We start from the raw sequence: 21,490 nt of genomic DNA on the forward strand, positions 1-21,490 counted from the left end.
CAAAACTAATAGGATCAGTAACTGTAATAACCGTTGGTATCCTAGTTACAAAGTTACAAGTGGAACACACATAGTAGTTTGTAATAGTAGTAGTTGTTGTGGTAGTCTTACCCGGAGGACAGGTTTGTGAATTGCATGAAATGATTTGGGACTCTGTTGAACTGCCGCTACACTGTGTCCCACCGTACCGAGGAAATGGATTATTGCAAGATCTCGTCCGGGTTTGCGTCTGTGTACCTCCCCCACATGAGCGGCTGCAAAAGCTTGTTAAAATCCAGCCACCCCACGGTCCCCAGCCTCCGTTAACTGGTTTAATTTTGGTTCAGCAAAATAAGACAAACGAAACAGATTATGAAATAATGGTGAGAAGATTGGTTCAAGAAATGCTTATACGTGTCTAAAACGAAACATCATAATAAAGTATTCGCGTTGAGACAAAATTAGAAAGGGTATTTTCAGCATATCCTCTTAATCGTTGTTTCCATGAAGTGAACTATATAAATTCTAACCGACGATAATTCATTAAAAATATACATCAAGTAACAAACTTAGATATTGTTATTACTTGACTACTCCCTCCCTCCGTGTGTGAGTGTGTGTGTGTGTGTCTCTCTCTCTCTCTCTCTCTCTCTCTCTCTATATATATATATATATATATATATATATATATATATATTGCAAATAATACATTATTTCCATTTTACTGCCTTATTGTTCATCTATGTAAGAATATATTCACTAGTATACACAAATGCGTATATGTAACAGATAGACACAGACGGTAAATTGTACATACTCAAAGCCCTCCTTCCCTCCCTTCATTTATCATTGCATCCATCTGTACATGCACATATACCGCGTATCGCGTTTTATAAACAAAGTAAAAATTTAGAGATTAACAGTTTCAGATTAAGGGAAACGATACAAACTACGTCAACATATATTTTCCGTGCATAATAATGCCGACAGCGTTTTTATCATCGGTGGCATTTGGTGGTAGAATTAATAATAGCGATAGTGTTGTGTCGCCCATATTGATCATTTGGAATGCTGTAATATTCTTATTTTTAAGCACAGATGACGGAAATGAATTAGAAAGTACTACAAATAGTGTCGGAAGTAAATAGTAGTTCTTTCCAGGGTTACTCATTACATCAGCTAAACAATAAAGTTGAGTAAAACCCATTAATCTGAATTATTCCCAGTCATTAATATTTTGAACACAGTGTTATGAGCAATACAAAAATGTATCCACGTCATACGCATTGATTAGCATTTGTGAACACATAGAGCTAAATTAATCTCTCAGTGATCGGCAATTAATTTTCTTTTGAAATCTCAGCTGATAGTTCATTTTAACTAACCATATTACCCCAATTTTGTATAATCAGCAATGAAGAAAACTATATATATATATATATATATATATATATATATATATATATATATATATATATATATATATATATATATATATATATATATATATATAGTTATATAGTTATATATATAGTGTTATATATATATATATATATATATATATATATATATATATATATATATATATATATAACAAATTGTTAACCCTTTAAGTTGAGACTAGATAATATCCACGAATCTTCCATAAAGATACATCCATGAGAGCAAGTAGAGTGATAGATGAACACATTTAGAACATTGAAGTAGTACAGGAGTGATATATTACCAGGAGGACAGAGTTGTGTATTACAACTCTGAATCTGAACCCTGTCATGGGAGAGAGCAGTAGGCGGTTCTACATTGGTAAGTACAGGATTGTACTCCACCTCCGCAGATCGCTGAACAAGATCCACAGGAACTCAAAGAGTAGGCTAAACGTTGAAGAGAGAAAATAAAGAGATGATTCAAGCATAAATTTCACAACCATACATATTTCATCCCTACACTTCAATTATAACATTGATAGCATATGTAACCAATTGATTTCGCTGAGGATAATGAACTGTCAATACATATTTGTTATTTGTTAGTTACAACCAGATTTGCGATGTTCGACTGATGAGATCGGGGGATGTAATACGTCACTGTGGTGATAAGGAGGCCTCCAGACTATCTTAAACATTGACAGTTTCACTGGCTGCATTAGAATCTGGACAACGGAATTACCATATTTTGGATCTGCTCATCTTAGAATTATTACGACAAAGGATAGTAATTGTTTGCATGTTATGTAAAGCCCATTAAGATGTAATTCACCTCGCATGTGCATTGACTTAACACTTCTAAAAATTCATCCTATTTCTGAGGATACTCGAGATAATTAAACGTAGATGATGTTTTATAATCTACCAGACAAAATTGGTCACAGCCAAATAATTATTTTATGAGCTTCCATAGGTGTGTTCTGATCTGATTAACAATCTTAAACGGGAACATAAGTAGTTTTATGTGAACAAAAATATGCACAAACTGTTTCGTCCCCGTTGTATCGGTCGCTTAGGGAAATGTCTTCGTTGGAAATTTTTTGAATATGTTGTTCTGTTGTGTACGTGTTTTATTCTTTCACTTACAGCATCAATTTTAGACACGCTCCGTGTTAAAAACATATCTTCTAGGAAAACTTAACAAACTGCTCCGTAGCGTATTGTATCAGACTCGTTTTTAATGCGCATGTTCCCACAAATCTATATGGCGTTTATTCCAGTACATAAACAAATGTTTGAATATTTTTTAGTTATTGTAGTTGAACTAGATGGTATCGTTTATTAAATTTTAGAGAAGAAACGTATACAGTTTTATGCCAATCTTTCTTCAAAGTGATTGCATTTTCTCAATTTTGTCAAATCGAGTACATTGATCTACAAATCCTGGCGACTAAACAAGGTCTATCTCAGTTAGCGATCTTATGTCGCTTCTATAGCCTGTCAGTTAACAGTTTAAAAGTGGTATTTTATTACAACCAACATGTACGGTTTGGTCTTTCAAATGTAGGAAAAATTGTTCTTAAAGAATAAAATCCGGCAACCAAGATTTACTTCCCTTTCCTATTGTAATTAATGTGCACGCATACCATTAAGATCAACCACTGCCTGACAAGCTTCTCGAAAGGAAGGAAAATAAATGTTCCCACGTTAAGCACAACTTTTAAATGACGTTAAATAAGATTTGATAAAACGGGAAAAATTCTGAACACTTTAGTTTGAATAGAAACCTATGTACTAGTCACAGATTGCCTTCCTGTGTCATAGCCCCGCTGCCATATGCGTTGAAATGCATTCGGTTTGAGACAAACACTGTATACCAACATAGGAACCAATATTATGCATTTGGCAATAATGAAGACGTTTTAGATGCTTATATAATTTTGTCTAAGATTGTATTAACTTATTATTTAGCAGGAAACCAAAATGAAAATAAATCCCTTGATATTGTCAAAACAGTATTTTCAAGGAATAGTACTATTAATTCTGAATAATTATTGTGAAAGTAAAATTTGAATTTTGGTTTGAGAGAACTCGTTATGTATGGGCTACGGAAGCAGTCTATGTGTGGTTGTATGTCAAATATCGTATATCAAATGATGAAAGTTAGAGGTAGCTGATTATCTGAAAACAATTACAGATAATGTTTCTGAAGAGATCTATGATTGGGAAATTGATTCCAATAGTAAGCTGGAACCCATTTTACTGTCATTGACCTCGCCGCTATCGGATGTCGATGGAGATATCCTACTGTACTGAATTTTTAAAGTGGGCACCTACAACGGCATATTTCTAGAGAAAACAAATGTGACGCACATCATATCAATTTCATCGTTTCAAATGTTTCTTCTTGGATGGATGGTTAATAGAATGAATGTGCGTTTTGCTGATCTTACCATGAACGTATAACAATTTGGCGGTGGTTAATGGGAAATGATTTATTAGTCTTTTCCCATTTAGTGGCAGGCTGCTTGATAAGATTGCGAATAGGAAGCTCACAAAAGTTAGTTATGAAAGGCTATCCTGTCATACGAAACGTTTCATTATTCAGCAAGATATAATTATAAGGATTGGAAAGCTTGGAGAGTCAGCTAGATAAACATGCACAAGGGATTCCTATTTCAAGCATTTAAGACAAAGAAATAGTTGACTATGGCATCTTCTTCCAACTTGACATTTTTCAACATAATAGGATTACAATATTTTAGAACCATTCGTATACTATTTTGAATTTTTGTTTTATTATAGTCGAATCTTTGCAAAATTTCCTGGAGTAACTGTTCACTATTTATGTAAATTACTTGCTGATCCTAAACAGTTTCTGCTATAATAACGAGATAATGTTGCAAAACAAGCTATGGAAAATGAATGCGTTTTCCAGTTGTGCCCAGTAGTGTGTTAAGGATATGTTCAAGGGAGAAAAATAATAGCATCTACTAAGCCTCAAAGATGGTTTCTACATTTTGTATGCTTCCGAAAAATATGTCCTGTTACCTGTGTAAGCAACCAACTATTTACAACTGTGCAACGTGATATTTTCCAATGCCTAATTTACCAGAAAGGAAGTAAACTACGATAATCCTAATCTGAGAGTTTAGGACAAATGATGAAGTCCTTCAGAGTAAAATACAAGTTTATAACCTCGTGAAAAACAAAATCTACCTTATGTATTGTTTCACTTAAAATAATTGAAATAAGACATAGGAGAAACGAAGGATGTAAGGAAAGATGTCAAAAGGGGACTTTGGAGAAACAAGAAGAAAACGGAAAAACAAAGATTGTCAACATCGTTCTGGTTCTTTAGCCAAAATCTGATTTTACATTATCGACGGTGGTGCATATAATATGATTTCAGGAAAATTATATGTATGTAATTCAAGCTTGTGTAATTTGAAAATGAATAGTTATTTAAAAACAGTACTTACAGCATGTTGCTGATCTAGTGCAGCTCATTGAAACAGTTCTAGAATTAAATGAAAAAACAATACAACGATTGATTCATTATTTCTTCTATAATACGTCCTTACTGTAGAGAATTATATAATGTTCATTGAGTATACTAAATAATCAATGATTTGCAACTAGTTTATTTATTCATTTATTTTTAAAAGGACGGTATTGCAGAATATTGCCTGGCATTAATGAGTTATATCAGGAAAATACATTAAAATAACAAAGAAAACAACGAAATATCCCAACATTATGGGACACTTGTTGAATCGAGGTGATAAAAGATTAGAAGTATTGATTAAAATAACAAACCTGTAGCGTGAACAAGTGCCTGCACTCCACCACCATCCACATGATTCTGTGTATCTTTCTTGCTTGTAGCAGGTGCCCGTGTAGAAGCAAGTCTCGCTACAATTTGCAAGGTTAAAGAGCTTTCATTTCCATGTGAATATTCAACAAATCGAAGTCCACGAAATGGTAGAGTTAGCTTGAGAGACACAATTTTATCATGATTGCATGTTGTACGAATATTCAGTGTATTTCCAATACATTTTCTGCAACCGATGCTTTGTAAAGAAACTACCGGTATTTTAGTACAGAATAGTCGCCTCTGTGTTTGGAGGAAAATATCTTTTGAAAAAGACAGATCAATAAATTTTCCTTCAAACTGATACAACTTTAATTCCCTAGCCTCCGTGAATATTTGACTATATCAAATGGAGAATACGCAATTGATTATTATGGAGAATAAATAAAACATATATGGAAAAGCTTTAAACCTAATGAATGAAGTACCATCAATGCTCCCAGATTTTGACCGAAACTTTCTTTGAATTTGCTGTTAATTGTCGGATAGTTTCGTAAATAGTTTTGATGATGTCATTAAAGCGATGTTTGCCCTAAAATATCGATGCCATATATCATAATTGTTAACATATGAACATACGGTAGTGAGCATTTTAAATTACGTAATATAACAAACGTTTTGAACATATTATCGATATGTGATTTTGTTAGACATTTTGTTGTCTTGATCGTCATTGTTGTCGTCTTCTCTCAGTTACGCCTGACAACATGTTATTATTATTATTATTATTATTATGATAAAGTGACAAATGTTGATTCAGCTATTAAATCACTCAACACACTGTACTCGTAATTGCATTTCCAACCTTCGCAATACTGACAATGTCATTACAAATCAAATGGAAGAAACGCCAAGAAGTATACTGATTTTGTTTGTTTTCTTTTTAACATTACATTTTTTGATTATTCTTATATCCTACACGTGTCGGGTCAAGCCTCTATTGTAATGGATATTTTAATCAGTGAACTGTTGAATTAATGAGTAAATGTGCAGCTAATGTCATATTAGCAACTAAATGAAGATATCAACACAGTTGATGAAAATGAAAACCTCTTTTGAACACATGTCAGTTTTGAAAAATACACTCTTAACTGAGCAAATTTGTGTAGATATCCCTGATGTCTAAGATAACAAAATGTTAACATAAAACGATCTTTCAAGTTTAAAAATTAATTGTTGAATCATCTTATAAAATAACGCTATTTGTGCAACCTGGGAAATCAGGCTTTAGCAATACATAATACCTACCAGCCAACTTACTAACCTACCTATATGTGTTGATACATACACGTGTACAAACATGTATCCAAAGTTTTCGAAACAGTATTCAGTCTAAGGATACAGATGATACAAAATAATATTTTAGTAATAAAGATGATATCATTGTAGAGGACAAACTAAATAGGGATTTCAATAGATGTGTTACAATAAGCATAAACGTAATTAATCATTATCATGTAAATATAAATGGAAACCAAAGGTCAAACTTGTACTCAGTTAGAAAGTTAGAAATGAGGGTTTATATTAGATCACTGGTCTTTAAAGTGCTGAATACAGATGTTGTTCTTGTTCTTACTATCGGTGTCGGGGTTTGTTTGGGTTCAGTGTGTTAACATTATATCTAATGATGTACTGTGGAGAGAGAACGGTGATTGTTCTTAAAAGGAGAGACTATTCAGCTTAATCAAATAGAACAACCTGCTTGATCTGAAATGCTAAAGGTATTTTAACATCTATATCATCTCTTTCAATCCTATTCGACGGATACCAATTATGGATTATATATTAATTTAAGAAAATATATTCCTTCTTTAAAGATCGTAAATATTGCAACGCCAGTATATCTTAATTGTAAAAGTTTGTAAGTAACATTATCTCGAGGAACACACGGATAAGTTATAATAATAATGTATAACAACAATTGTAACAAAATCATATAGTACCATGCATACATTATAAAGTGAAATTAGTGATGAATTCCTACATTTCGGAGAAATAATTTTAGAAATTCCGACGTCGGTGAATGTTTATAAAAACATTTGCAGCATAATATGTTTTAAAAAAAACACATAATATTTCCGCTCTAACAAGTCATACCTGTTCAAGGTTAACAATTGATACTTGTTCAAATATTTTATTTGCATGCGGCAGGTGTGATATACCTTCCTGATAATAGAATACACACCTTATATAATTGCATTTATACAATCTTACACATACCGTGCCTTAAGTCTGATCGAATGAAATAGATCATGTAGAAAGAACATGCAGATCTTTAACAGCATTTTGCCACATTTAACCTAAAGAATCGAAAACTCAAATATATCCATCTTCTTTAGATGCAAGTGGGATGAAACTCGAGTCATTATGTGAACGATTTCATATTAAAATGCTTGATTCAATGCTTTTTGTCCAAGCCTTTCTTCTTCGTTTGAAGATTTAGTCTTTATACAGTACACTGCGCTTGACGTGAATAATTAAAATGATGATATCACGCTGAGCTACAATGACAGTGAGGTATAAAAAGACCTGTATATTAGTATGAAATAAATGACAGCATATATTTATAAAGTGAAAATAAGCAGGGGGTGGTCTCACTTAATGCATTTATCATCTCAAAGTTCATTTACATATTTTCACGTGATACTAAGATTTTTCGTTAATCTCTTAATGTAGTATTAGGAAAATGACTGCCTGGATGTAAATAAATTTCTCCTCAACACCACATAAAACATGTAATGGCAATACGCGAGGACACTTGTTTGAAACATGAGTGGCTTAGTAAAATCAAACTAAATAATTAAAACAACTGATTTTTCTGGCATGAAAATAAATTCTATTTCCTAAATAACTGTCATAATACTACCAAGTTTTGCAATGTGTCTTCTTTGTCCCCATAATTCCTCATCCTCATTATTCCTCATCCTCATCATTCGGTGCAAAGCAGAAACAGGAGAGCTAATAAAGTCTTTAGTTCTTTGTTATATAAGACCTGTTAAAGCTAATAATCAGAGGCTACAATAGAAAGTATAAACTCTTTGAAGCCTTACCCATGGGCCGTGCAGACAAACACTGTACATACAGCAATAAAAAGGATGACGTTCCCAGTAGGACGGTTCATCTTCGTTCGTATCGGGTAATGCAACATTGAATGACACGAATATCGACTGTCTAGGATTATAAGCTTTGCCACTTTAGATTTTCTTTGTATTGCCACTGCTTTCTTTAGTTTATTTTTCGAATGACGTAATCACCTCTCAGTTATAACCGGAATGTGCAAGTTCTTCCTGGTTGTTTGGAACAGTTGAAATGATATACATTCTAAATCTTGTATCGAATATATTACGTCAAATTTATCAAGATGTATTGCCTTACTGAATACTAGTTTATCCTGAACATAATTCCCAAATGCTTACTTTGATACAATTAGGCCATTTCTAAACAATTGTCAAAAATATAAATTTGTTTTCGTACTTTTTTTAAAAAAATTGATTGCAAAAGCTATTCCCATCTAATCTAATATAACAGAAAACAAAAGTACCTTGAAGGTTAACAAGTGATTCATTGCTTTTAGCATGCAATGTCGAGTACATCAGTAATGGGGGGTTGGTGAAAGGGGCTGTGGGTACTTCCATTTTCTATTTGTTTTTTATCTTGTTTTTGTTATTATGGCCCACATATTTTTTGTATATATGGCACAAACTATTAGAACATTATCCACTCGGACACTTTTAATTTTCAACTAAGATTTTCCTCATAAAACTACCCAATATAAAAGGATACAAGCTAGAAAATAGCTTAGCAGCTACATACGAGAAATTCAGTTGCTTGGAATCTGAATTCAAAAGTCACTACAGTTGTAGGATAAAGACTTTGAATGTGTTTATATATACCATACAGTGTTCCATTGTAGTATGTATATCATTAGGTAAGATATATATATAGGTATCCAAAAATATATCTTACTCATATTTACATCTTTTATTCAGTTGTTTAAATGATATACGTAATACAAAATACATAATATATAAACCATAAATCGTGATTCATAATTAAAGGCACCTAAACCTATTTGGGTATTCGTATATAGGTTTTCGATTAAAACAATAGTATATTTACTAATTATAAAGCAAATGAATGCACATATTAAACACATTCCTATATGAACAAACACACAGGGACACAGACACGCCGACAGACACACCAACACACACGCATACATACATATATGGAGTAAACCTTATTCTGCTTCACGGAAGTTCAATACGTGTAATTGTCAAGTTGATGACAAGAATGTAAATGAATCTCATTGGTACTGAATGTAAATTTATGTAATGTACAAAGCTTTATATTAGCTCATAGGATGTGACTGGGATTGCCTATCGTCCAAGGTTACTCATTATCAGCTTACATATCCCAAAATACATTATGTAATCATTGATGCAGTACATGTAAACTTGATACGTGGATACACATGCATGCAACCAAGAGAAGATTCAAACTTCCCTCCCGATAGATAGATAGATAGATAGATAGATAGATAGATAGATAGATAGATACAAGTGTGTGTGTGTGTGTGTGTGTGTGTGTGTGTGTGTGTGTGTGTGTGTGTGTGTGTGTAAGAGAGAGAGAGAGAGAGAGAGAGAGAGAGAGAGAGAGAGGCTGAGAGACAGAGAGAGACGCCGGTCGGTCTCCTATAAACACAAACAAATAATAAATTCTTAACGAATCAGAGATTGGATAAAATGTGTGATCCGAATTATTTAGGAAGAGACAGATGTCTGTCACCAAGTGCAGGTCACGTACTATGAATGGTAACACATCTAACACAACAGTTTCTACTTGAAACAACTTTCAGTTTCGTTTGCCATACCTCGTATTACCTAATTATGGCAAATTAGTTTCGAAAGTTCTTTTCATGATAGTTATGCTTTCATATTTACACAGCGGCTTGGTAATCAAGCCTTCAACACCTCTAGTTAAAATTAATTCACAGAAAACCGATTTGTCAGAAAACAGTTACATAGATTTCAAATACCCAATATAACCGATCGAAGACAGGCATGCAATAGCAAATAAATTATCAAAAACTAGAAAGACCATTACTTTAAGATACAAAGAGGACGTTACGCATCCAATCAATATCAAGTTGTTTATTTGAACAATGTTCTTACATGGCGAGAGAAGTGGCGTACACAACTGGAATGCACTCATAAATAGGTAATTTGTCACTCACGGGCCGTATTTTTTAAAAATATATAATATCCCTAAAATGCATCTGCAATGGCTTCTGTCTAGTACGTAATCATATTTTCAATGTTAAACACACAATGTATCGTTTGGAAGTCAATTGTCTTTACCATTTCCGCTGATTTACAAAGCACGCTATTCGTTACTTGGCTTTTGCATAATGAAGGATGCAGCTATGAAATCCAATAGATTTCGTCGGACAAGGCACTGAAATATCTGATCAATCCACCAAGATATATATAGGGATAACATATCGGAGCCTTGGCCAGCAAAGATGATCTTATTATATAAGCTGATGAGAAACTGTAGAACACTGAGAATATTAATATATTTTAAATTAACTTTTGGATTTTAATATTAGTAGAAGAAAGAGAGCGGTGTTAACTATATACGTCATTGATTTTAGGAAAGACCTGCTGTCTGGTACAAATATCAACAATTTTCAATAGAAACGTATGTTAAGTTAATACAATCTAGAGATTAGGTTTAAATGTAATGAAACACGTCTCTAATATAGACTCTACATTTCATAAGCAAACCCTCATACTGGATCTAGAGATTCCATGAATTGTTTAAAAGTGTATGTATGATGCTCATCGAAGACTACTCAACGAAATATACTACTTGTCACGTCGCCAAATAACGGCCAAAACGTCCTGGCGTTGGAACCGTAGCTAATATCATACATACAAAGAAATAGACACGGCACTATTTTCACTAAAGCACACTGAAAGATACTGAAATTCCTCTCAGGAATTTGAAATTTACGAAAAACGATCCTTTATATATAAAATCCTTACCCGTATCAGCTAATCAGGAAATCACTTGGTTATCGTTTTTAAATGGGAGTGCTGGCAAGCACAGCTAACAAGTTCAGCGTGAGCCGTAAAGTTCTACATTCTTCTTTTAATTACAATGTACTGAATTGTTAATGATGAAAGTACTTATTTTAAATAAAAAAGCTGCGTAACTCAGTTATACGGATAGGAACAGACGTATTTACATTAACGGCACTCCCTTATTGGCTTTAATAATAAACATGTTTAATCACGCTGGTTCATTGGTTAGCATGCCGGACTCACGATTGAAAGGTTGCCGGTTCGAATCCCACCATCATGCTAACCAGAACTAAATGTGAGTAAGGTCGAATGGCAATGCTAATAATTGATCAGCTTAGGCCAGCTACCGGGATGTGCCCTAGGCAAAGGTACCGTATGGCCAGAGCACTTTACTCCAATTGCCTCGGCACTAATTAAGTTGCTTGTGTTGTTCTGCGTTGAAGCACCAAACCAAACCATATAACAAACATCAAAACTGTAATAAATGAATCGATGTCATTAATCAGACTGATTCATTATCATACGGGTTAACACATTATATTTTGTCCCTTTCATATTCAAACACTAGTCCGTGCGTTAAGGTAGCCAACCCCTCCAAGTATGCACACATCAAAATTCATGAAACTATCTACATGGGTTATCCATGTGATAATATTCTGCACAATTGTACAAGTTTTGGGGTCCCTCTCTTTGGACCCCAGGAAGGATCAAACGTTGAATATACACGTGATATTTATAGTGACGTTTTCGTATATCTTGTAACCAAACTTTAAACACGCAGTCAAAAAAGAAAGTGAATCAGATTTTGAGTCACAAACCTCCTAGTGAAGGCACCAGTCCTGTACGTTAGTTTTACCTAATCCTTTTCCGTTACCAACCACCGGATGTAAAATTTATATGGGAGGCTCGCAAGAGAGCTAACTTCAAATATCTATTGAGAAATATCAACTTTTGGTGAATTGTTCAACATAATGTATGTCATTTCTGAGCTATAAAAAATATAAAATGCTTGGCAAATGAATTCATGCAATCGCATAGATTCTGAACGGTAATTTGGTACATACAGTGGAACCGCGAGTTCTGGATGCACTATTTCCATCGTCGTACGCGAAGAATTGCTTTTTACAAACCTTTGACGGAAAAAAACGTTATGTATTTATTTATCGCAGGTAATAGCAAAAACAAGAATGACAACATATTGCTGCACATGTCCGTAATTTCTAGAATGAAGATATATATTTAGGAGGAGAGAAAATAAACTGTTTTTAAACTTTGAACAAACGTAATATGGATACAAGTAATTATCTTTTATGATTATATTATATTTAGAAAGAAAAATGTGAAAACATTTAATGATCAGGTTCAGAACCTTGTTTCCTCGACATCAAGCGAATAGTATTTGCATTTGTTCTGAATATCTTACCATACTTTTTCACTCTTATTTTTTCTCTGAATTGCAGTCTATGCGATTGAATAATTTTTATTTGTATTTATTAGGTTGAAAAGATCGAGCAATATTGCAGAATGAACACGTAACATTTTACATGTTTTTCTGTATATGTGTATATGCGTGTGCGTGTGTGTATGTTTGTGTTTTAAACAATTGGACCAAACGAGTACAAAATATTAAATGTTATCGGATCGTAGAATTCCCCAGTAAACAGTATTTACAGCGAGTAATAAAGATTAAGTGAAGTGTGGCAACATAAGCATAAATATCATAGCAAACAGCTGGCATTTCGAACTCAGTAATACTAACTGTGCTAACGTCGATAGCCATCGAGTAGAGTTTACCAATCGCACTGAAACTACGTTGCATCGTCACGAGAAGATCTGAATAGACACGTATTCACGAATGTAATGCATTGATTCGACAACAATTCTAATTTGTGTATCTATAATGATAGCTCTGGTCATATTTCCAACAAAAATAAGGTGGTTGCCGCGACAAGTTCACAAACAGCATCAAAAACCATATACACGCGAATGTATTAAACGGGTATCGCGATTCTCTTTTTCATTTCATCGACTGTTTTCTGAAGTCGGTACGATTAAGCGTCCTTCATAGTTCAGCTATCAATAATTTTATCAGAAAGTATAATTACACGACAATAGTGCCTTCCTGGGGTGCAACACGCACACTGACTCATAAACAATTATTCTTTATTATTCGTACAACTATCATAAAATCATAGAAAATATCTTTCGGGAGAAATTTCCGGCGATTATGCGTTCTTCAGTATTTGCATAACGTTTATACAAAACCATACTGATTATGTCATTGAATGGTTTCTGAAACTATCACTCTCGGTTACGCCCAAAAAGTGTTAAATAGACAAATGCCTAATTGTTGAATAACAGTCGAGATTTTTATTTTCTTTGTTCAGTTGGTGTTAGTGCAACATAACCAACGAGAAATGCAACAGAAATGGATTTGTTATTGAGCTCCACTTCATCAATGTGGACAAAATCACTGAATGTTCTAGGACTGCCTGAGCATTTTGTGTCTGAGAGTTTTCATATGCTAATGCAATGACTTCAGTCTAGCTTCCAGCTGTTATTTATACCGGAGTTTCTATTTGGCCCTTAACAAGACAATATTTTAGTGTATACAAGGTTTTTATTAACACTGTAGATATTCATGCAGATATAAATCTTTAACTAGAAAATATTCCATATATATCTTGGTTCCACTTGTCAGTCGGTGCAGCATCCCGTCTGTAAATTCCAAAGAAAGGAAATCGCATGCAAAATCCACCACGCATGTAATACAAATATTCAGCACAACATTCTAAGACGGTTATATCGTTCCAGTTAGACGCTGAATACTTCAAACTGAATTTAATATCAGATGACAAATGATGTTGATTTGATACTACATATGTAAAACAAATTTCTAGCGAACAACATCAGCCGGTACGTTGATACTTGAAATGTGCAATAACAAGCCAAGGTGCATCTGATTAATTATTAGCATTACCATTCGACCTTACATTTAGTTCTGGTTATCATGGCCTCAGTCAATATAACTATTTTCCAGCATCCGCAACAAGTTTATTAAGGTTTATTCTACCTTTGTTTTGTACGTATTTTGTGTCTCTTCCAGACTGAACCAAATTTAAGTTAAATTAATAATAGATAAAACTTCCTAAATATATTCACTTTTACCCTCCTTCAATCTTCGGCATGGCTTTCCGTGACTTCCGTTGTCTCTTACTCTCCTTAATACAAACAACTTGATAATCAGCCCTGCTGGTATACGTGCACACCCTCTGTGCATATCTAAGTTTCTACTTAGCACTACTAAGTCAAAACGTCTTGGGCGATTATGTCACCTAAAAAGTGAAACATTTATTTATATTCATTGATTTTGCAACAACTTCTCACATTTAATATTAAGCACTATCGAATGCTCAATTTTTTTACATAAGAGGTCTCTTGAAGCGGAGAAAAGTTAAGGATATGGAAGACACAAACGACCTTAGATGGGTGACTACGTTTTGTGCAGATATGCCGAAGATAGGGATATAACCCGATACCGTATAGGTGATATGCGGCTGTTTTGTCATTGTTCTGTCGAGACCAGAAGACGCCAATGTGATTCAAAGAGTACAAAATTGACGCCCACGTGTTACTAAACTTACGTGATTTAACATTGTTAGACTTTATAAACACGACTCCCTCTGTGAAGAAAAACGAAACTAATTACTCATACAACACAGAATTGTGCAATCTTAGTAACGGATCATTCTGTTTAAAACTTCATACCCAGATAAGGACAAGTTTCTGGTTAAAATGCACTTTTCATGTAGCTATTGTTCTTGATATGTATTATGCAGTATAATATTAAGACGTATAAAATTCAAACAGTATATTTCCATTCATGCGAGGAATAATTTAGACTGAAATTAGAAAAAAGAACAAATTTATGTTCGCAAAAGAAGTATGGTAATATTCTTTCCGGCTTAAAGATTAAAAAGAAAATGTATGTATGTATGTATGTATGTATGCATGTAGTTTTACAGAGAAACAAACTCATTTTCTGATATTATAAACAGTCTCAACACTTTGGAACAATGAGATGGACAGTCAAAATCGGTAAGGTAAACAATAGCGTATGTACCTTTTTACACATAGAAGTATAACTAGTGAGACCAACATGAACAGAAATTTCAATTATTTACATCTACACATATACGTGTATTCTAGCCTCGGCAATGCTTCAGAACATCAGCATAAGAAAAAGATGACTTGAAAAATAAAAATGTACAATTGTTGAGATTCATCTGTTTGTTATTTTTGTATACATATTCCAAAGAATATTAACACTAATACTAATAGTATATTGGTTATAGGAAGGAAAAGTCCTAGTGATGTTCGTTTCGTTATATATAGATATACTCCTTCCGAACTAAATGTTTATATAAAAGGACCAATGTACCATCTATTGTTGTCATTTATTCCTCTACTAATAGTATGTTTCAGTAACAGTAACTCCAGTGCTGTAGCTGCTGAAAATTACAATATTGTTGCTGCAAAAAAGTACAAACATTACACAGAGACATACATGATAATATCTGCATGATCGAATGGTAGGAGTTACCTATCTGATAAGAGATCAGCCAACAATGAATCGTACATATCATATGCGTGGTTGTCACATTCGCTGTCAGACACAGTGTCAAACTAGTTCTTGTCAACGAGACTAATATCATGGTACCTTTCAAGATCATTGGTCAATATCTCGCCGCAGTTTAAAGATTACACATTGCTCACCTTTTTGTACGGGACAAACAAATGCCTCAGTCCATCTATCACAACCATTCTTCCATTTGGACTATTTTGGCAAATATAACTATAATGAGAGGTCCACGCCGGCTGAAATAGATCTCGTAATCCACCGAAATACGTTTAAGAAATTTGTTTATCACAGAAAGTGCCTTTCATTTTACATCGTTCTACATAGAGAGCGTAGTTATTAATAATGAACTGGGATGTATCATTTTTCATCATTCTACCCAGAAACCTTGGTATTATAATGAACTGGGATGTATTAGTTTACATCGTTATACCTTTTCACCTTGATAACACTGGACAACAAATTTTTACAAAAGTCATGTTACTGAAATAAAATTAGTCAATTCTTATCAATTTTTATGTGCTGAACACGAATATGACAATCAAATTGCAAAATTGGCTCTAGTTTTTTTGTAATCTGCAAGAAATTAATGTTTACATAACGAAATGCATTCCAATAGTAAAAGGTCAACTGTAATAGCCTACCTATAAAAAATCAAGTCATTGACTACATCTTAGATTTCTTCGCCTGTCTCTTGTACAGCTGTTCGGGAGCATCTCTGAGGAGTGTCCAGCAGTAGTCAGCCAGCATTGTAGTGGACCATTTTCCCTGGTATCTTTGTTCCATTGTTGCGATATCTTGATGAAAACGTTCGCCGTGTTCATCACTAACAATACCACAGTTGCTAGGAAAGAAATCCAAATGGGAATGAAGGAAGTGAATCTTTAGAGACATATTGCAGCCAAGTTTCTTATACTTCATCAACATGTCTTCTACTAGTTCCTTATTGTTTTCTGCCCTAACATTTCCGAGGAAGTTTGTAAAAACTAGGCGAAAAGCATTCCATGCTTGTTTCGCGTCACCTTCCAGCAAGTTGTTGAACCGGTCATCTTTGAAAAGCTCTCGAATCTGAGGACCCACAAAAACTCCCTCTTTAATCTTTGCTTCGCTGAGTCGAGGGAATTTTTCATGCAGGTATCGGAATGCTGGCAAAGTCCGGTCAATGGCTTTCACGAAGTTCTTCATCAAACCTAGTTTGATGTGAAGGGGTGGTAGCAAGATTTTCTGAGCCTCAACCAGAGCTGGGTGTTGGATATTCTTCTCTCCAATGGCTACATTCTGCCTGTGAGTCCATTCCTTCCTCATGTAGTGCATTTCCCTTGCTCGGCTATCCCACTCGCATAAGAAACACATGTATTTTGTATATCCTTGCTGCAGTCCCATTAAAAGGGCAACTAACTTCAAATCACCACAGAGGTGCCAGCTGTACTTGTTATACTCAATGGAATTCAGTAGCTGCCTTAAGTTATCGTATGTCTCTTTCATGTGGACAGCATACGCTACTGGAATAGATGGAAGAATGTTTCCATTGTGCAAAAGCACAGCCTTGAGACTCAGTTTCGAAGAGTCCACAAATAGTCTCCATTCTTGTGGGTCATGAGTGATTTTTAAAGCATTCATGAGGCCCTCAATATCGGAAAGGAATATCAGATTACTTTCCTTTCTGAAGAAAGGCTCCAATTGCTGGTGGCACTTTCGATATGCAGTAATTGTGACATCTTCTTCTAGAAGATTCCATTGTTGGAGTCTTGATCCTAGCAATTCTGCCTTGTTCTTTGATAAGTCCAAATCACGAATCAGGTCATTTAGTTCTTCCTGTGTTATTCTGTGTGGGGTTGATGATGCACCACAGTGAAAATCTGGATCACTGCATGCTGATGGACCAGGAGAAGAACAGGTCGACTCACCTTTGTCTTCGTCAGATGAATCAAGAGAATATTCTGCTGGAGGTTCTGGAATAGGAAGTCCCTCACCATGTGGAACTGGTCTCAATGCAGACGGAATGTTTGGGTAGACTATTCTTGACTTCTTTCGCTTCGTTATTCCGCCGGAAAGAGGAGGAACCAAGCAGAAGTAACAGTCATTTAGGTGGTTGCTTGGCTCTCTCCACACCATTGGGACTGCAAACGGCATTGATGACCTTTTGCAATTCAACCACTGTGAAAGCTGTGTTGTACATGTAGCACAGCATATATGCGGAGCCCAAGGCTTGTCTTGGTCACCAACCTTGCATCCGAAGTAAAGATGATATGCCTTCTTCACTTGAGAATTGATACTTTTCTTCTGGTTGGCAAATGTCACTTCCCCACAAATATAGCAAAAATTGTCCGCGGTATTAACACACTTTCGAGGTATTACTGTTCTTTATTGTACGTAAATGGATAAAATAATAAGTTTTATGTAACAGTAGCTTGAACTGTCTCGCACAACGTCTAAAATATTTTAAATGCTGAACCTATCTGATTGGGCTTTATATAGTACACTGCTTACGTCAGCTTCAGCAGCCGCCTGGCATTAGTATAATAGGCCTACACATGTATAGTACACTGCTGACGTCAACTTACTTCAGCAGCCGCACGGCATTAGTATTGCATTGCATCAGAAAATGATGCAATCAACTGTGGATGATGTGAGCATGATGGTATTATGCAATGTTACATCATTATTCCGGATGTTGCTGCAGTCCTACTGGAGAAATTTACACAGTGAAACATAGAAAATGAGGTATATGAATATCTTCAAAACGAGAGCCAATACAAATTTTTCACGGTTATATTCGTGTTCGGCACACCAAAATACTACAGATTAGGGCCTTTTCAAGTCAGTAATGATTTCACTGTTGACCAGTGTAATCAGATGTGATGTATAATTTTACATCGTTATACTAAATCACCTTGTTATTTGATAATCAACTGTGATGTATCGTTTCACGTTAGTAGTGATAGAGGGCGACATAACGTCAATGGGAAATCCATTCAGAAAGGTGTACCCGCACTATGGCGTCAAACTTTATAGCGTTAATTGGAAATCCAGCCCAAAAGGTATCCCGAGATACCGGTATCCTGGGCAACTATACCATCAAGGGAAAATTGAAGATAGTTTGAATTTTGTATAATGAGAATAGGAATGAAACAGGTGTGGGCGTCATCACGGTACTGGCCATTGGCAACAATGTTGCAAGGGTATGACCTGAATAGGTAGAGATAAATAAAAGTAGAGACATATAGAAAAAAAAACACATACATAGATCGATGAACATCACTCTATCACACCTAAAATACAACATCGACTTAAACAAATTTTAGGCAAGAGAGTAAATGTTTTCGACGCTAAGATCAAATATAAAATTGACTTTAAAAAACAGTTTAGGTAAGGGAGCAAATATTTTCGAGACATATGAGTGGCCCTGAAAAGGGCCTTTTGGTTTTTTTGATAAGGTCACTCTGTTAACATAGAGACATCGCATAGGTCTTCCTCAAACTTCTTCTGACTTCTGGACCGGAGATGAGGACTCTCTTCAAAGACGATGGCATAGCAGCGGCTACCAAAGTAAACACGGTTCTACTTCCAGAAGAGACCGATTTTAATTAGGACTTAGTGGATTTTCTCTCTTCTTTGCAAGACTTTGTTCCGGTACCAGCACCTGTGCCACCTTCTCCTTCCTTATAACACGTGGAGGATTTTAAACAGAGACAGGATGAAGAATCTGAGAATGTTTTACAGCAGCAGAAAGAAGCAGAACAAACTTTTCTCCTTCAACAGCAACAGCAAGAAGAAGAGGCAAGAAGAAGGAAATGACAGGAAGAAGAAGGAGCAGAGAAAAAACAAGGTCTAGACATTTTGGCAGAGTTATGGAGTCTGAAACAAATGTATCAGACACTTTTATTACCACCCGAGAGAAACAGCCCAGCCCTGTTACTACGCCTGAGACACCAGTCCTAGTGATTTCTACGAAATCATCAAAAGTAGCCAGTACAAAAGTAGGCCTTGTATGTGGCAAAGGCTTAGGGCAGTTCACAGTTTCCCCGTCCTGAGTTTGTTTTATTTAAGAAGAAAACAAACACAACGGTCATTTTCAGGTCCACCCACTTGTCTCGAAAGGAGATAGTATTCACATTTTCAGATTCAATTAAATCTTAAAATCCCTTTTGTTACCCCATGATGAACGTGTGTGAGTATGTTAGCGTAGGCAGCAAAGCCAAGAGACACATTATCTTTCTGGTCTATTCTGGTAAAAATATTTACAATCCAATTAACAACACAGCACTTAAAACGTTCATATACTTCTTCCGTGTCTTTGTTTACTCTTTCTCTGTCTTTGTCTCTCTCTCTCTCTGTCACTCTCTGTCTCTCTCTCTCTCTCTCTCTCTCTCACACACACACACACACACACACACACACACACTCTCTCTCTCTCTCTCTCTGTTGTTTGAATTTATTCACTTTCACAGGTTTTCCTCTTTTTCCTCACTTTCTCCTCGGCTTCTGTCCTTCTCTTGTTTCTCTTTCTTGACGTGTCTGGGTTCTTCCAATATCCCTCTGTTTACAATGATTACAGATATCTTGACCTTTGTCTCTTTTGACACCTGTCTTACTTTTGTCATGGTCTGGACATTATGTAGCCCAATGCCCAATCTTCTGCCAGATATAGCAAGTATCTTGCCTTTTATCTTGAAAGGAGGTGGTAGTCTGTCGGCTTCTCTGAAGAAAACTTTCGTATGACACCTTGCAAAACTTGATCAGACGTTCGATCTGTGTTGGCTATTCCATCGTTCTGGTAGGCGTGAGAGTGAAATGAAAAATGTAATTGAAGACACTGACCCTTTATATAGGAAATACACTGGTCTGACATAGATATAGGACCCATAGTGTATAAAATAGAGTCATTTGTCCTTTTGCAGTCAAGATGAAAGAACTGCATCCTTCGGTAGAGAATGGAGAAGAAAGTAGGAGACAGAAACGTGACCTGTCTTCGCTCATATTCATGCCAGCGAATTTGAAGATGCCTTGAGTGAGCCGGAATCCAGATCCAGAGAGTCTACACCAAACCTATTTTGACCACAACCACTACTACACTCTGAACGTACTACACATTCGAGAGACGGAAAAGCGCTCCTCTAGAAAATTTAGAACCACAGCCTAACTCGGTGAAGTTAAAATATTTCAAGTCCGACGTACCGCTGATGAAAGCAGAGGGGTTTATCACCGAGGTGTGGGATGTTTTGTTAACCACAATTAAACGACAATGTCAAGCCAAAGAAGACGATCTCTTGAGACTTTTCATTTATTACGACCGCTTGAAGTCACCCGTTTGGATTGAGTTTAGCAGTACGGTAGAATTTACACCTTCCAAAGTCATCAACAAGATTCAACACGAGCAAAAATCCAACGACGAGTTTCACATCACCTCCGGAAAAGCGACAGTGTTAATGACCCACGTTTCACTTCCGCAGAAAAGGATTACTGGTGGATGACTTTCGTAGCA

The 21,490-nt window shown here is 35.3% G+C and overlaps 2 protein-coding genes across 3 annotated transcripts in view; both read right to left on the reverse strand.

Moving 5' to 3' along the window:
- LOC149789234 (SCO-spondin-like) overlaps positions 1-1,266 on the reverse strand; it is a 215,128-nt gene extending 213,862 nt beyond the window's left edge. The window contains exons 1-2 of the mRNA XM_089973597.1: positions 1,263-1,266; positions 112-306 (exon numbers count right to left, since the gene is read on the reverse strand). Of these exons, the coding sequence (XP_089829723.1) occupies positions 112-306; positions 1,263-1,266 (199 nt within the window). The remainder of the gene's footprint in view (positions 1-111; positions 307-1,262) is intronic.
- On the reverse strand, positions 167-16,276 carry LOC149789237 (uncharacterized). Of its 2 annotated transcripts, none has more exons than XM_089975402.1 (5): positions 16,143-16,276; positions 5,223-5,318; positions 4,886-4,923; positions 1,706-1,850; positions 167-306 (listed from the first exon to the last, which is right to left on the reverse strand). In XM_089975402.1, exons 1-3 carry the CDS (start codon positions 16,188-16,190, stop codon positions 4,900-4,902), a joined length of 168 nt encoding a protein of 55 aa, XP_089831528.1. In that variant the 5' UTR covers positions 16,191-16,276; the 3' UTR covers positions 167-306; positions 1,706-1,850; positions 4,886-4,899. The 2 variants fall into 2 exon arrangements, with proteins under 2 accessions (XP_089831528.1, XP_089831527.1); XM_089975401.1 differs by lacking the exon at positions 16,143-16,276 and adding an exon at positions 8,328-8,560.
- Positions 16,277-21,490: the final 5,214 nt, after the last annotated feature.

The sequence above is a fragment of the Sinohyriopsis cumingii genome, chromosome 11 (assembly GCF_028554795.1).
Source record: "Sinohyriopsis cumingii isolate HCF-2022 chromosome 11, ASM2855479v2, whole genome shotgun sequence".
In the NCBI taxonomy this organism is placed as follows: Eukaryota; Metazoa; Mollusca; class Bivalvia; order Unionida; family Unionidae; genus Sinohyriopsis; species Sinohyriopsis cumingii.

Excerpts from the sequence above, each read along its gene's own strand:
- LOC149789237 (XM_089975401.1), bottom strand. The coding sequence starts at position 8,425 with ATGTTGCATTACCCGATACGAACGAAGATGAACCGTCCTACTGGGAAC. Across the intron at positions 4,924-5,222 it reads GGCACTTGTTCACGCTACAG|AACTGTTTCAATGAGCTGCA; the intron begins GTTTGTTATTTT and ends ATTTAATTCTAG. Across the intron at positions 1,851-4,885 it reads CACTAGATCAGCAACATGCT|CCTACTCTTTGAGTTCCTGT; the intron begins GTAAGTACTGTT and ends TTCAACGTTTAG.